Source organism: Ochotona curzoniae, unplaced genomic scaffold (genome assembly GCF_017591425.1).
Source record: "Ochotona curzoniae isolate NIBS_2020 unplaced genomic scaffold, NIBS_Ocur_1.0 contig_4064, whole genome shotgun sequence".
In the NCBI taxonomy this organism is placed as follows: Eukaryota; Metazoa; Chordata; class Mammalia; order Lagomorpha; family Ochotonidae; genus Ochotona; species Ochotona curzoniae.
In genome coordinates this window covers 6065226-6082018 of record NW_024466107.1, presented here as the reverse complement: position 1 = coordinate 6082018, position 16793 = coordinate 6065226, and the positions used below count along the sequence as shown (strand labels likewise).

Genomic DNA, 16793 nt, shown 5'->3' with positions numbered 1-16793 from the left:
GCCCCACTGTGATGGGGCTCCTAGGGGCCTGCAATGCAGGCTTGCAGGAGGACTAGGGGCTGGGGATGGTGCAAGTAGGGGCATATGGGGACCTGGGGCTCATGCCCAGGCAGGCAGAGTGAGCCAAGAGATGTTCCCATGTGCTTGATCGCATGCAGGGGCACGGAGAGTCCTGGGTTAGCATGCTGGCATGGTGTGCTGCTGGATCCAGCTGGGAAACCATGTGCTTCCAGGTGCAGGGATTGTGGATCCATCAGGGAAAGGGGCAAAAAGATATGCAGGAGGGAGGACCACTGGGCGATGGTGCAGTGGGGAGTACTGAACAGCGAGGAATGACTTCTAAGGGATTCCTATGGACAAGGACACTGTACTTGCTGGGGAGGGGACTGAGACTGAGTGGTTTGGAGGAGGGAAGCTGCAGGACTGTTATGGGTTACAAGGATGCACCAGTCCACATGGAAGACCTGAGCTGGATTGGTTAGCATGGGTCACTGCTGACCACTACTCACTGACACACTAGGGGCTAGGGCTTGGGGACCTACTTGGAAAGCTAGAGCAAAGTATCCACCAGTGAGAGTCAGAACAGGGGACGGGTAATGTTTGGACCATGACACTAAACAGCACTCGAGAGAACCAGGTCTGAGAGCACATTCTCTGGGGGACATGTGGGCCCACCTCTGTGGAACTGCAATTTCCACTGGCTTACTAAAGATCTGGGGGTAATGCTGGGCTGAGCTAGGCATAACCATGGAATCTACCAGCACTCATGGGTACTGGGGTTGGGAACAGGCCAGACTGGTCCATACTGCAGCACCTGAAGATACACCCAAGAATAGAGTGTGGGGCAGCCTGGCCACAATATCTACCACCTCACACAAAGGCTGGGATGGAAGGGGTAGACTAGGCTGGATAAGGGCCTAGCACCTGCCAGCACATGTGAGATCTGGGTCTGGGAGCAGTCCTGGTGGGGAAACTTGGGAAACTCCCCTGCTGGGCCGTAGCTCCTGCCAGTGAACATGTGATTTAGGCCTGGGTGTTGGTCAGGTTGGCAAGTTACCTCCACTTGTCTGCAAATGTGTGGGTTGGTTTTGGAGGGGTGTGGACCAGGCAGGGCTGGGCCAACCTTAGCTCAATGGCATGTTCAGGAACCAGGCTGCAGTGCAGGGCATGCCAGACTAGGCTATCATATCTACTGGTTTGCATGAGCCAGGGTTTGGAGCAGATTGGGCAGGGTTAGACTGCAGCACCCACCAGTAAGAGTTGGGACTGAGGGGTGGACCGGTACAAGTCAGGCTAAAGCATCCAATGGCAAAGGCCAAGACAAGTGGGTCAGAGTTGAGCTAGGTTTCAATGCCCATAGATGTGTACAAGAGCTGAATGGGATGTGGGACAGACAGGATCAGTCTGCTGCACATACTGGCAAGGACAGGAATCAAAGCTGAGGGTGAATTAATGGAGTTTATTGGGGATCATGAGTAGGCTGCAGCGCCCCCTTGTGTCCATGAGTGCCAAGAGTGTGGTGAGCAGTTTGGGGCTTGGCTGCAGCATCCATTGGCTTACTAAGAGATGGGGCTAGAGACAGAACTGAATGACCAATTCTATCAGTGTGTGAATAGGCTGATGTGGATGACAGACTGAGCCAGACCCCATACTGGCAAGCACACGCAAGAATCAGGTCTCTTTTGGGATGCCCTCAAATGAACCTCTGCTCTCAGAATTCCAACCACTGGGAGAATTGCAGGATCTGTGGTCTGACTATGGAGTGCATGTATCAGAGGAGGACCTCCTCAGTGGCTTAGACGGAGATTGCATATCTAGAAGCACATGGAAGAAATGGCAGTCCGAGGACATTGGTAGCATAACAGAGGAAGGAGGGCAGAACAAATTGGACAATTACCCCAGTCAGGTGTTGGCAATGAATAGCCCACATTCTTTTTTGTGACTTCAAGCTATTTTTAACTACGAACATTTACTTAACCATTACTCATTCAGCGGGCATTCAAGTCTGCTCCTTTGCAACTGCTTTGTACACATCTTTATGTATTTATGCACTTAGAATAATTAGTTCCTGCAAGTTGAAGAAATGAGACAAAGACACATGCATCCACTGTATTGTCAAAACTTTGGTTAAGCTCTCCTTCAGAAGTTTTACATCAATTTACCTTCCTACATATCTTATGTAAGAGTCCCCATTCTCTTAAAGCCTCATAGACTGAATATTATCAAGTTGAAAAGCATAAATGAGAAAAAAATAAGTATTCAATAGTGTGTTAATTTGTAGTTACACACAAGTTAAAAAAGATGTTTGCCCTTTTGTCTTCCCCAAGTAAGTGTAATTTCTTGAAAAAATTAGTATGTTAGGAAAAGCTCTTGAATAACTGAAGATATTTGCTGACTGTTCCACATCTGTTATAAGTATTTTTCCTCAGTTTTCAAATCAGCAAGATTTTTTTGAGAAGTGATTGGGCCATTGTAATTTATGTTTGACAATACTGTTTAATTCTGACATCCTCATTTGCTTCATTATTTTTTACAAGAAATATAGCTACATATATGATATCTTTCAAACTCTGATAACACATTTACGTTCCACTTCTGCAATGGGTTTTTAGAACGAGCCAGTAATGAGTTCTGAAGAACATCAGTTTCAGGAGAGCATGTAAGCATAAAGACTCAAGCCCGTGAGTATGCACATTTGTCCTTAAGCTGTGTGCCACTTTATTTTTGGTAGGTAGAGAGAAAGAGGAGGAGAGATCTCTTATCCCATGGTTTATCCTGAGAATTTCTTCAATAGTCAAGGGTGTGTAAGGCGAGCTGAAACCAGGGATTAAGAAAACGGAGTGACAGGGACCAACCACTTGAGCTTTCACCTGCAGCTCCCCCAGGGCTTGGAACTGGGAACGGATCCAGGATTCTAACCTAGGCCCTCCAATAAGCAGTGTGTGTGTGTCAACTGGCATCTTTGCCTGCATGTCAAACACCCACTCTATTCTTAATTTCACTGGTTTGAGACCAGGTCATCATTTTCAAATTCCTTAAGGGCCAATTTTCCCATCTTCAAAAGGTAATCAGTATGATTCTGGTCTTCAAGCATAATTTAAAGAATATAATCACATTCCATGTATTTGTATTCACTACATTCCAGCAGGTTTATCAATCCTAGCTGGAAATTATAGTTATAAACCAGACAAAGACAAAGCTAACATCATCATTGGGATTGTCCTTCCTAAAATGAAATTATAATAGAAACGGATATTGAAATTTTTTCTTAGGAATAAAATCTCATTTTAATTCAAGAAGGAAGCTGTTCATTGGCCTATATGTTTCCAAACAATCTTTTGCCCAACCCAACATCAGCAACAAAAGGTCAGATCTTGCGCTCTGAGCAGATTTTGTCCAAGACAGAAATCAAAGAGTACCTTAGAGTTATGATTCCCAATAGTCTGATGCTATCCCAAGATTTCCCCTATGAATAGACCAAGTTATTCTCTTTCCTGGTTCCAGCTAATGACCCAAAGGAACATGCAATCCCATGACACCAGCAAGAAAGTGTATTATGCCACCTTCCAGGCATCATCTTTCATAAGAAGAAATTAGTCCTCCAATTATTTTTCCAGCCTGGCTCTATAAGATCATCCAAATCTGCCTTATTGTTTTTGGGATTGGGGGGGGCGGTCAGTGGAAGTCCTTTCACAGGCCTTCTGTAAGCAGCTCCAGAAGTAATACAGATCACCGGTAGGCAGAGATGCTAACGCTATTATCATTGCCTCTTCTCACTGTAGTTGAACCATCCTCCAGCAGCTTCTCTGCTTTTCTCTCTGTGAAGTGGAGCTATATCATTATCACATTAACTAACTTATGAGAAAGTGAAAGAACACAGCTTTTGCTGTTTTTACCACCAGGAAGAAACTAAAATCTAAGGCGTGGCAGGTTCAGGGCTTGGTTGTCAGCCTGTGTTGTCAGCCTGTACTGAGGTCTTTGAGACCACAGGCGTGTAACCTCTGGTGCGTTCATCTCATAACCTGAAGGTTACTCTATATAACTGCACAGTCTTTCACAAAACTCCAGGAAGACCCAAACAAGAGGAAAAATCATTAATAATCACTCATTCTATATCCCTTGGGACAGCTGACAGCAGGTAAGCTTAAATGACTAAAGAGAATGTGGAATTTTTCTTCAGTGTACAATATTTGTGGGGGAAAAAATGTACTTTAAGAATTTCAGTGTTAAGAAGTTTTTACCAAAATTGTTTTCTTCTGAAAATCAAGTATATGTGACAATAATTTAATTCTATTCTTTCTTTCCAGTTTACTGAGTGTTACAAGCAGTGTGAATTTCTCTGAATTGCAAATCAGTCCAGGCATTTTAAAATATCTGTTTAAAATTTCAGTCTTGCTATTGATACTTAAGTTCTCAAAGAATCCACACAACTTAAGTGGGTGTGTGTTACCACCTGCACCAGCTGCTTGCTATTTTCACACTGTGTCCCTCTTTCTGATTTCATTATTACCCTACCACTGCTTAATCTGATTACTACTGTGTCTCTTATGAATCCCTGTCTCTCTAGTCTCTTTAGCCATATTAGGATCAATAATTTTTTAAATCAATCTTCTCCATGATTGAAACATCCCCCCCCCCTTTTTTAGGTTTCTATTTCTGCCAATCACCAATAACTTGTCACTCCATTCTAGTAAGTCTAAAAGGCTAACAGGAAATAAAGACATCTAGAGTTCCCATTTCACTATTAGAGACTGAATATCCTTCCTTGACCTTGGCAATTGAGGTCTCCAAATTCTATTCCTTACGGAGAAATGAATGGTGGAGGTTTGGATGCATAGCTTCTCACTGGGGTAAAGGACTGGGGTACTGAGTAGGTACAATTATGAACTAAGCATAAAGGTGATGTTAACACTAGGAGTGTGACAATGACAAGATTGCACAAGTGCAGCTCATGGCAGACAATCTCCCTGTCCACTGTGTTTTAGGCTGTTCCTAATCCAGAAGGGCATTGCCAACACTGCCCTGTGTTGTTTGCATGTGGAAGACAGTCCCTAGGCTCACAGTACTCCTGGTAATCTTGTACAAGGAAGAATGGAAAGCAAATCTTCGCCCAAATAACATTCAGTTGAAACGTAGCAATTGCCTGCAGGTGGGTAAATGGATGTCACATCATAGGATGTCATATGGTGCGTTCAGTAAGGTTAAAGCATTGCATCTTATGAATCACAAGGAGAAATGTCTCCTTAATAAAATCATGATTACGTGTGGGAAGTCTCCCAACAGTGAAACAACTAGTCTTGTGTGTTTGAACCAAAGCCAGACTTTATATAGCTGGGCAGAAGATATTCAAGTATATGGAAAGTTATAGACGTGATGGCTATAGGAGCATGCGTCTCTAAAGGACTGATAAATATTCCATGGGTTTCAAGATATTCTTCACTTTGCTTTGACAGACCATGTGAATTGAAGGTGATGGAAAGAGCCAATGACAGCTCAGAATATGGCTTTGTCCTGGTGGGTTTTTCCGACCGTCCCAAGCTGGAGATGATACTCTTCATTGTAAATTTCATTCTGTATTCACTGGCAGTGCTGGGGAACTCCACCATCATCCTCCTGTGCCTACTGGACCCGCGACTCCACACACCCATGTACTTCTTCTTGGCCAACCTGTCCTTTCTTGACCTCTGCTTCAGTACTAGCTGCATCCCGCAGATGCTGGTCAACCTCTGGGGCCCAGACAAGACCATCACCTATGGCGGCTGTGTTGTCCAGCTTTTTTCTTTCCTCTCGGTGGGGGGAATTGAATGCATCCTCCTGGCGGTCATGGCCTATGACCGCTACGCAGCCGTCTGTAAACCCTTGCACTACACAGTTATCATGCACCCACAGCTGTGTCTGCGGCTGGTGGCAGTGGCCTGGGGCAGCGGCTTGTTTAATGCCATCGTCATGTCGCCACTAACCATGACCCTCTCCAGGTGTGGCCGCCGCCGCGTCAACCACTTCCTGTGTGAGATGCCGGCGCTCATCAAGATGGCTTGTGTGGACGCACGCGCCGTGGAGATGCTGGCCTTCGCTTTCGCGGTCCTCATTGTCCTGCTGCCGCTCAGCCTCATCCTGGTCTCGTACGGCTACATCGCCGCAGCTGTGCTGCGCATCAAGTCGGCTGATGGCAGACGCAAGGCTTTTAACACCTGCAGCTCTCACCTCACTGTGGTCTCCTTGTTCTACGGAAGCATCATCTACATGTATATGCAGCCCGGGAACAGTTCGTCCCAAGACCAAGGCAAGTTCCTCACCCTCTTCTACAACCTGGTGACCCCCATGTTGAACCCACTCATCTACACGCTCAGGAACAAGGAGGTGAAGGGTGCCCTCAAGAAGGTCCTGGGGCGGCAGTGAGTGGCAGCACAATGCAACAAGCTTTGTGGTACTGGGCACAACATTTGCTTCAAAGAGGTTCATTTCATGCTTGTGATAAATCCAAAAAATCAAGCACTCTTAGGGTTTTTTTTTTAGGTTTAATTTATTCATTTGAAAGGAAGTGTTACGGAGTGAGAGAAAGAGATGAAATGGAGATCTCCCATCCACTGGCTCACCCTCCAGATGACTGCAGCTGTCAGCACTGGGCCAGGCCAAGCAAGGAGGCAAGAGCTTCTTCCAGGTCTCCCACGTGGGAGCAAGGGTCCAAGCACTTGGGTCACTTTATGCTCCGTTCCCAGCACATTAACAGGGAGCAGAAATAATGGAACTGGATAAGCCAGAACCGGAACCAGCATCCATATGGGATGCTCGTGTGGCAGGTTGTGGCTTTATAGCCACTGCATCACAATGCTAGCACCACCACCCCTTTTAAGATATGGATAATTATACTAATGGATATCATAAGTCAATCAGAATCACCCATAGGTACACATGATACAAAAAATTTTTAGGAAAATAATATTTAATAAAAATACTTCAGTTCCAGGATAAAGATGAGTCTCATGCAGACACAAATACGTAGGTTCTTGAGATCTTGCCTAACTCAATCAATGAGAGACCATGTAGATACAATAATCATTTACAAAATAACAGAGTCAAAAGTGCACAAATTGACAAGGAGTGAATGAGTGTTGACACAGGTGTGCAAAGGGAGGAAGAAGCTGCTTCTTCCACTGTCGGAGGGAGACATTGATTCAGTCTCCGACAAGGCTCTCGGTCATCAGGGACTTGCAGCGTTGTGAGTATCTGCCCTGGAGAGTCGCACACCCTGCAGAGTGTCCTCAGGGCGCCTGACAGCAAAACCATGTCTCTTATCTATGTTTAACTTGAAATATCTGCTCTCAGCAAAAGGATCTAAATATTTTCATACTTATTTTTAAAGACTTATTTTATATATTTTTTATTGGAAAGTCAGATATACAGAGAGGAAAATCTTTCATTTGTTGACTCACTCCCCAAGCGGCTATAACAGCCGGGGCTGAGCCAATCTGAAGCCAGGAGCCAGGAGCCCAAGCCTCTTCCAGGTCTCCCACATGAGTGCAGGGTCCCAAGGCTTTGGACCATCCTCAACTGCTTTCCCAGGCCACAAGCAGGGAGCTGGATGGAAAGTGGGGCTGCCGAGATTAGAACCAGCACCTGTATGGGGTCCTGGCATTTGCAAGATAAGGACTTTAACCACTAGGCTACCATGCTGGGCCCCATACTGAATTTTTAAAACATGATATTATTATCTATACACACATAGTGTATAGAATGTGTGGAAATCAATCCAGATCACACAGAGAAAAGACTTTTATGTCATTAATTATTATTTTTTAAAAAGATTCATTTATTTAGGTGAAAGAGTTACACAGAGAGGGATCTTCCATCCACTGGTTCATTCCCCAAATGACCACAATAGCTGAGACAGTACCAAGCCAAGGTCCAGAGCCAGGAACTCCAGCCAAGTTTCCCACCTGAGTGCAGGGGCCCAAGGAATCAAGCCATCTTCTGCTGCTTTCCCAGGCCATAGGCAGAGAGCTGGACCAGAAGCTGAGCAGCTGGAATCGAAACCAGGGACCATAGAGATGCCAGCATTCCAATAGTGGCTTCACCCACCGAGCCACAATCTGACCCCAAAAGTACAAACTGACATAAGTGATGCCTCAACCTTCGCTGTGACAGGAAAATCAGCAAGAATACACAGGTCTCCTTACAATCCGCCCAGCCCTGTTTTCTCCATCTGCTGCTCTTTAACACTTCTAACTGGATACTTCTCACATCACATATGTTATATTGACTGTTAGCATCAGGACATCACCCTGCCTCAGGAAAAACACCTTGGTCAAACCTTTCCCATACATCTGTCATCAGCCTGAATATGATATGTTTGTAAAATGTGTAGACTCCTGGACTCGAGAATATTTGGTCGTATCTTTCAATGGGTGGCATTTTTATATACTGAGATGACTTTCTATGGTTTATATTATAGAGAGATGCTTCAAAAAAGAACTGGAAAGGAGGAATTGAAAATAAGCTTATGTTGATGTGAAAAAATTTAAATCTATGCTTAGTTCATCCATACTAACCATTTCAATGAATATTCACTTATTTATTTAAGAGACAGGATGAGTGAGAAAGAGAGAGAGAGAAAGAGAAAGACATCTGATCCAATTATTCACTAGTCAAATGCCAACAAGAGCCTGGGCTGGTCCAGGACAAAAGTGAGAGCAAGGCATAATCAAGGTCTCTCCCATGGGTGGGAGAAACTGAACCCGTGACCCATCACCTTCTGCCTCTTGGGGTGTTTATCAGCAGGAAGCTGGAATGAGGTGGGAAGCTGGGAGTCAGACCCAGGCATTCTGCTGTTGAGTAAGAGACCCCAGCTGGCCTCTTCAGCGAACACCAATCCCCTGTGTGGACTGCATGATGTCCTTGAACTGACATATTTCACGCGTGAGTACTTTCAGGGTGGGATCATTTATTTTTGTAACTCTCTTAGCAACCCAGGTAATATGTCATTAATAAAGCCACCCGGTAGATAGCGAGCAAAGTCAGACATGCTATGCTTTTCTGCTATGATGGGCATCCCTGAGGAATCTCCCTCTGTGACCGTCAAAAGTGGTTGCAGGATTTTTTCTTTTTAGCACAAAACCCTTTCTGCCCCTCTGTGGTGGACAGGCTGTTCCTCAGGGAGGCTGACTGGGCACAGCCTCACCTGACAGACAATTTACCCCTCCTTTGATATGATGGTTTTCTGGCATGCAATGTCCTCAGAGCCCCTGGATCATTCTGCCTTGTTTGTTCCCCACTCGTGAGCCATTAAAATGGGAGAAAAAAGCATTTCAATAAAAGAGCAGTGTCTGCTACAGAAGTTTGTCTGATAGAATGCATGGCTATTCAAAAGATCTACAATAATGAGCACTTCTGAAAGTAATAAAAATGCATGCAGCATCAAATGTAATAGAATTGTATAGGGAGGGCTCATGATATTATGGTTCTGCAGCAGAAAGAACATTCTAGGCCCAGGGAGTGGCTCCTATGATAAGTTCCCCGGATACTGAGGTGGTTGGGAAGTTAGGTATGGGTTATCCTCTTGTTTCCAATTTCCCCAAGACACTGGAAGAAGAATAAGAAGAAAAAAATAAGTGGAAACAATGGTCTCGCTGACGTGGATACCTAGCAGACATTCCAGGAGAGACGTAAAGGAGAGGACATTCTGTGTCCACGCAAGGCTGTACGTAGGCTTGGAGTCACGGCAGGCCTGACTCCAGAACCTGACATATTGTTGTCCCTTGGAATTTTTTCCTGATCATTTTTTTTTTCCCATAGAAGAGTTACATGTCTGCCCTGTACTTGGAGCTGTTATGGGCTACTCTGACCTTGTGGAAACTCAGCTAACCTGTGCTCTGTGCACCTGCTTTCCCACCACTGGCACTATGTTTTTGTAAAAGTATAAAAACTCTCACTTTTTTGTTTCGGTACACCATCCTGTAAGATGATGGCTGCCCTACTACAATAATAAAAAGTTCAGTTCTGTATGACCTCATGTTCTGTTTGTCTAATATCTCACTCACTTTCCCCTAATCCTCGACACCTCCCGCCCTAACCAACTAGTAAACATAATCTAAAATAAAATAAGATACTCCTATATCTGTGTCTTCTCCCTATCTCCCTGCCTTTCAAGTAATAACAAAACTGAAACATCTGATTTGAAAAACGTTTGAATTTCACAACAAATCTTATATACTGCATTGATCTACATTTTGTATGTACACATATGTGTTGATGTAAGTAATCAGATGGTTTCATTTTTAAAAATATCCGTTTTTATCAAGGCCACAAAGGTACAGAAAGTCTTTCATAAAAAGGTCGGTCATAAAAAGCAAAATGGTTTTTCTACATTCAAATCTAAACTCTGTAGATGAAATTTTTAATTCTTTCTGTTTTATTTTACTTTTTAAATAATGCTCAATACATACTTATATTTTGATTCCTCACTGGTTTGGTTTCAATTGAAGAAAAGGTGTAGGTAAAATTCACCAAGTGAAGAAACTGTCTCTAAAATTCGGTTTTCTAAAGTAATAACAGATACATGATATACTGATACATAGTGAAAATGGGACCCAAAGCATGTCACTTTCCTTAAATGAACCAAATGAATGATATTGAGGCCATGGGCTACTGTAAGATCTTTCTGTTTTATTTTCATGGTTTCTAGAAAGTTGAGCATCTCTAGAACTGGGTAAGAATCCCACTTGAACAATAGCTTAGCCATGTACTCACAAGTGAGTTATTTAATACCTGTATCCATAGAAGCTTGTTAAAGATTAGCTGCCTATTTATTTACTGACATTTGCAGTGATTTTTTCTTCAAAGATGATAATCTTCTGTGATGTAAGACTATATGAACATTTTATTGCCAGAGACATTTTAAAATCACTTGGCCTAGTAATTTTGATGTTGGGTGGGAAAATTCATGCCCCATGTTGGAGGATCAGTGTTGGCGTTCTGGCTCTTCTGCCTCTATGAACATTCTATCAATACATACCAGGTTGAATCCTAAACACCCACTAGGAGCACCTGAATGGAGTTCCCAGCTCCCCAGCTCTGGGCTGAAGCTCCAGCTGCTGGAAACCTTTCGGGGAATGGACCAGCAGATATCCCCAATCTTGACTTCCTCCTGCCCCTTGGTTTTCTCTCTTCCCCTCCATCACCAGTCCAACACATCTCACTGCTTTTCAGCCTGGGTGCCCCTGACAACGGCCCAAGGCCAGTGGGGCATGTTGTTGGCTTTCCTGTCACTGGATTGAGCTGTGCCCACTGTCCAGGATGGCCGTGTCTGTGCCTGCACTCCTATGTGGCCCTACAACCGATGCAGTCCTCCTCAGTTCCCTGCCAGTCCCTGGTGAGCATGAGGTGAACGGCTCCCTGAATGTCGTGTGTCTTCACGCAGCCCATGCATGGGGCGTGGGTAGCACTGCCTCAGTGGACCCTCATCATCTTGGATCCTCTCCCTCACCCTAGGGAGAACGGTTTATTGAAGGGAGAAAGATCATCAGTGTCAACATACATCAAGTAGAATGGTGGCTGACTCATTCACTTCATGTGATGGGAAGAATGTTGGAGATTACACGGAGAGTTTGTATGCTTGATGGAAGGAAAAAAACCTAGATTTCTGTGTCTTATCAAAAATATGATGAACTATCGAAGGGAGAGAACTAGAAGAGTTTGAGGATAGGAAAGTTTAATTCTGTGTTCATTTTTCTGATGCAGTACACAAGAACATATTTCTCAGTCATGTATAAAAAAGTAATGGAGTATAAAATCTTGAAACACAAACATCAGGTGTGACTGAGTGACAAGCTGTCGAGGTAATCAAGTCAGGGGCTTGACAGTACCGTTGGAAACCATTGGAAATATACTTTTTTTAGTGACTCATAGAACAAGCACAAGCTAATAAAAACAATAAAAACACTGGAAAGTATGCTTGGCAGTCCTTCATTCAAGTGGGAAGAAATATTTCTAAAAAGAAAAGAATTCAAAGACTGATTTAAAAATTGCAATCCATGCCACTGGATATGAGTAATGCAATAGTCAATACAACAGGTGGCAAGAAAGACTGACTGACTGTGGGATGGTGCCTCTTCAGAGCCTTCCTCTTCGGCTGCTCCCCAGTGGGGCCAAACGCTGCATGCCTGAACTCAGACTAATGAGTTACATGGGGCAGGACACTCCTGGGGCCACTAAAAACAAGCACGTCCTCAAGCATCCTGGTCCCTAAAGCACCTACTGATTTTGGTGGATTATAAAAATCTCCATCAGATGCAGTATTTGCCCTTTCATTCAGGGGCAGATTCCACAGATCTTTTCTTTTTTCCAGTCATGGTTGACCACACTCCCTCACTTGGGCACTTAGATGCTTTGTAAAGTGAGCGGGCAGTCTTTCTAGGAAAATCCCAAGGTGATAACAAGTCACACTCACAGTAAATTTGAAAAGAATTCTCGTTGCCTTTAACAGAGACTGAGTGAGTAGCAATTTTCATTTTCCTTGCCATTGATAGTATTCAATTTCCAAGGGTTTTCAGGTTGTGAGAGTGGCATGTTTAAAGCATTCTTCCATATGTGATCTTGTATTTTCCCCCAAGGAAAATACATGCATTTTGGGGGACCAGTATTTGTTGATGGGACTCTGTCTGCCCGATGATGATAGTCTTCCCATCAATAACATGACAGGCTTCTAGTTTCATAGGCCCTTCCCTGAGGTCCATCCAACATCATGCGGCTTCTTCCAGAAGATAGTTGGATGTCCCCGATATTTATTTATTCCTTGGAGGGAGACAAAGCCATTCTTAGCCCATCATCCACTCAATTGTTCCCAGGCCAGCTGAGCTTGCTCTTTTGCTTCTGATTCCTTAGACACCAACAGTTGTTCTTGCTGCCTGGATTACTGGCATCTACAGCATGTGTGTGCTGAGAGTAACTTCTAGAATGGAAGGGAAATATGACCTATAAATTGCTGAATCCTCCTCTAGACACCTGCAAGAATACTAAGTCTTTTCTGTTCAGACCTAGGTAAGTTATAAGTCTTATGAATATGCATGTGTGTTGATGTTTCAGATATGTAAAGTGTAACATCAATCTGCTTTAGAGACAGGTACTCACGGAATAGTTCTGCCAAAGAAGAGGCATCTGCTTTTCCTCCTATTGTAAACTTCTAACAGGTATCCGTCACCAGTAACAATAGGAATAAAAATGTTATCAATAATACTACTACCCATTGTTGTGATCACACTGTACCTCCTTTATGAACTTACAGTAGGAAAGGACTGACACCTGCATCTTAAGTTTGCACTGGCAGCAGGCATTTATAATAAAGCATAATTCCAATGTGCCTGGCATGGCTATGCTAAACTGTTGGAATGGGTTGAATTGCATCCTCCCTAAAGATACACTGAAATCCTAATTTCGTATCTGTGAATGTGACCTTATTTGGAAAAAAGGTCTTTGTATACGTAATCAGGCTGTGGCCATAGGTATAATGTGGGTGGTCCCTAATCCAACGTGTTGGCTTCCTTTCTAAAAATGCAGATGAGATAGACACGCACAAGGCTAACAGTGAGTAACTACAGAGACGGAGATGGAAGTGCTGCTGGTGTGAACCGAGGAAGGCCAAGGATTGTCAGTGAACACAGGAAGCCAAGAAGACACAGGGAAGGCTTCTCCACAGGCTTCAAGGGAGCCTGACGCCTGGGCTTTGAACGTCTGGTCTCCAGGACTATGAGACAACACATGTCTGCAGCCTTAAAGCCACTGGCTTTTGATGGTATGTGATAACAGTCTTGGAAAACCTGAAACAGTTCTACTGAAATTTATGTTAAAATGGTCTATGCTAATTTATTCTACTTTTGTGGTTATAGTATATGTCTCTTATGCTTTCCTTGGTCTAGATCGCATTCTAAGAAAAGCAGAAGCATTGATGAACACATTCTTGACTAAGTTATGAAGAATTTCAGTGACCTCAAAGATGATTTCAAATAAAAAGCAAGGATGGACTGGATAAGCTCCCTTTATAAAAATGACCCTTGAGGCATAAGAAAAAAGGGAAGGGTCTGGTGCAATGGTTAAACCTCAGCCTGGAATGTCTTCATTCTGTTTTGGAGAACCTGGGTTCAAGTGTTGACTCCATTCATGATTTTAGCTTCCCACTAGTGTGCATCTGAATGTGCAGCTCATGTGCTTGGGTCCCTGCACATGCTTCGCTTAAGTTCCGAACTTCTGACTTTGGCCCAACCTAGTCCTGATTGTCATGGACATTTGTGCAGTGAACCAGTAAATAGAAGCACTCTTTCTTTCTCCTTCATCCTTCTCCTCTCTGAAATAAAATTTTAGCTTACTTGGAGCAAATCCATGAAACAAATCACAAGGATAGAAGGAAGAAGCCAAAAGAAGTACCAACAATATTTGATGAAGCCAGCTTTATGATTCTGAATAGCTTGCAATGAGACCTAGTCTTCTCGACAAAATAGAAACGAAGAACCACAGCATAGGAAAATAACTTAATGTTTGAATATTCATGACCATGCAATTCTTGGTTCTTGTTGCCTTCTTTCAAGTGTCAGAGGAAGCTAAAAGTAAGCTACATTTTTTCAAACACTGCACAATTGTTAAAGTAGTAAAGTTTTCATTTTTTTTAATGGGAGATATTACAAGTCTTTAGTTGCTGTTATTCAAAATGTTCTTTTTAATTTTTCTCTTCTAAGATTATGCACTTCCAGAACTACTAGATTTGTTGTCTATTGCCTTTCACAGTTGTTAGATTCCTTCTATATTTTTACTCATCCAACAAATAATATTTGAGAAGCTATCCTATTCCAGACTATTTTCTAAGTTATGAAGGGTGATAGTTGTGGTGACAGTGTAAAATGGTATTCTGTGTAATTATTATTTGCTATAAAACTTGCTCATGGTGTGATGAGAGAGAAGGATCAATCTAAGAACTGCTCAATAATTGTAACATAAAAGATCATTATTTTGTGAGATTGATATTTTAGGAAGTGCAGAGTGACAAGTTGAAAAAATAATTTTCCTACGCTGAAGAAATGAAAAAGTTACAAAGCAAGGAAAAGGGAAATGCTGGGTATTGGAATGATGGTGCCCAGGTTTTTGCTTAAAGTGCTACCGACAAGGATTACTCAGGACTTGCCCTTGGAATGTAAGGTGTGGATATGGAGAAATCTAAAATAATCCAATAGAAGATTTACAATCAACAAGCAAGATACAGGCTCCAGCACCCACAGCTTGGTTTATGTACTACAATGCGTTTTTCCCCTAGGAATAAAATTAGTAAAGGGTGAGTTTTCTTTGCTAAGCACCTTTAGAAAATATTTTGCTCTAAATAAAACAGAAGTAGGAGAGTCGGTCTGAAATATTTCAATTCTTTGAGAAACCTCAAGGTAGACGGATCAAAAGAAGAGCAAGTTGCAATTACTCTGAAAAACTAACATTTGGAGCAGCTCAAGTTGTATTTAGGCTATGAATCATGGAAAGGCATGATCCCGAGCACTGAAGAAGCCATGTGGTCAAGTCTACTGAAATGCTACCTCCGCCACTGATTGGGTGACTCACCCTAGGAAAAGCATTGGCCTTCTTCAGCCTCAGTTTCCTGAGGTTTTTCAATAGGTCTGAGCTGGTGCCAGTCTCAGGGAGCTGTGGTGAGAAAATACACAGGAGATGCTGAGACCGTGGAAGATTCTCTGGCACAGTATTTCCTTCCCTGGCTTGAAACATCCCCAGCTGTGTTGACTCACACATGGAAACAGGACTTGAGTTAGATATGCAAGGCAAGAGTTAAGAGGCCTCTCCATTCCAAAAAGTGGAGGGTGATGGAAAGAGTTAATAGCAGCACCTTCTCCGGGTTCGTCCTCCTGGGCTTCTCCAACAGACCGCAACTGGAGACGGCTCTCTTTGCCGTCATCCTGATCATCTACTTTCTTAGTGTTCTAGGCAATGGCACCATCATACTTCTGTCAGTCGTGGATCCTCGTCTCCACACCCCTATGTATTTCTTTCTCTCCAACCTGTCTTTCATGGATCTTTGTTTGACCACTTGCACTGTCCCTCAGACCCTGGTCAACTTCAAGGGGAGGGACAAGACCATTACCTACGGTGGCTGTGTGACCCAGCTCTTCATCGCCCTGGGACTCGGGGGAGTAGAGTGTGTCCTCTTGGCGGTCATGGCCTACGACCGCTATGCAGCTGTCTGCCGCCCTCTCCACTACATGGTCATCATGCACCCCCAGCTTTGCCTGCAGCTGGTTGTAACTGCTTGGCTCACAGGTTTTGGCAATTCTGTGGTGCAGACAGCACTGACCATGACCCTACCCCTGTGTGGGAGGAACCGAGTGGACCATTTCTTCTGTGAGGTTCCCGTGATGCTGAAGCTGGCCTGCACCAGCACTGCCATCAACGAGGCTGAACTCTTTGCCGTCAGCGTCTTCTTCTTGGTGGTGCCCCTCTCGCTCATCCTCGTGTCCTATGGCCACATCACTCGGGCTGTCCTGAGGATCAAGTCAGCCCAGGGGCGGCGCAAAGCTTTTGGAACCTGTGGCTCTCACCTCCTGGTGGTGATCATTTTCTTTGGCACGCTCATCTCCATGTACCTCCAGCCTCCTTCCAGTTACTCACAGGATGTGAACAAAAGCATTGCTCTCTTCTACACTCTGGTGACGCCTCTGCTGAATCCCCTGATTTACACTCTGAGAAACAAGGAAGTGAAAGGGGCACTAAGGAGACTCGTGGGGAGCACACCCGACTCAAGAGAGAGGCAATAA

At 43.8% G+C, this 16793-nt stretch overlaps 2 protein-coding genes across 2 annotated transcripts; both read left to right on the top strand.

The window, feature by feature from the left end:
* The first annotated feature begins 5308 nt into the window (after positions 1 to 5308).
* Positions 5309 to 6399, top strand: LOC121159001 (putative olfactory receptor 2W6). The gene has a single exon (XM_040983980.1). The coding sequence runs from the start codon at positions 5374 to 5376 to the stop codon at positions 6397 to 6399; it is 1026 nt and encodes a 341-aa protein (XP_040839914.1). The 5' UTR covers positions 5309 to 5373.
* Positions 6400 to 15845: 9446 nt separating this feature from the next.
* On the top strand, positions 15846 to 16793 carry LOC121158976 (putative olfactory receptor 2B8). The gene has a single exon (XM_040983960.1). The coding sequence runs from the start codon at positions 15846 to 15848 to the stop codon at positions 16791 to 16793; it is 948 nt and encodes a 315-aa protein (XP_040839894.1).

Coding starts and splice junctions, on each gene's coding strand:
- LOC121159001 (XM_040983980.1), top strand. CDS start 5,374: ATGGCTATAGGAGCATGCGTCTCTAAAGGACTGATAAATATTCCATGG.
- LOC121158976 (XM_040983960.1), top strand. CDS start 15,846: ATGGAAAGAGTTAATAGCAGCACCTTCTCCGGGTTCGTCCTCCTGGGC.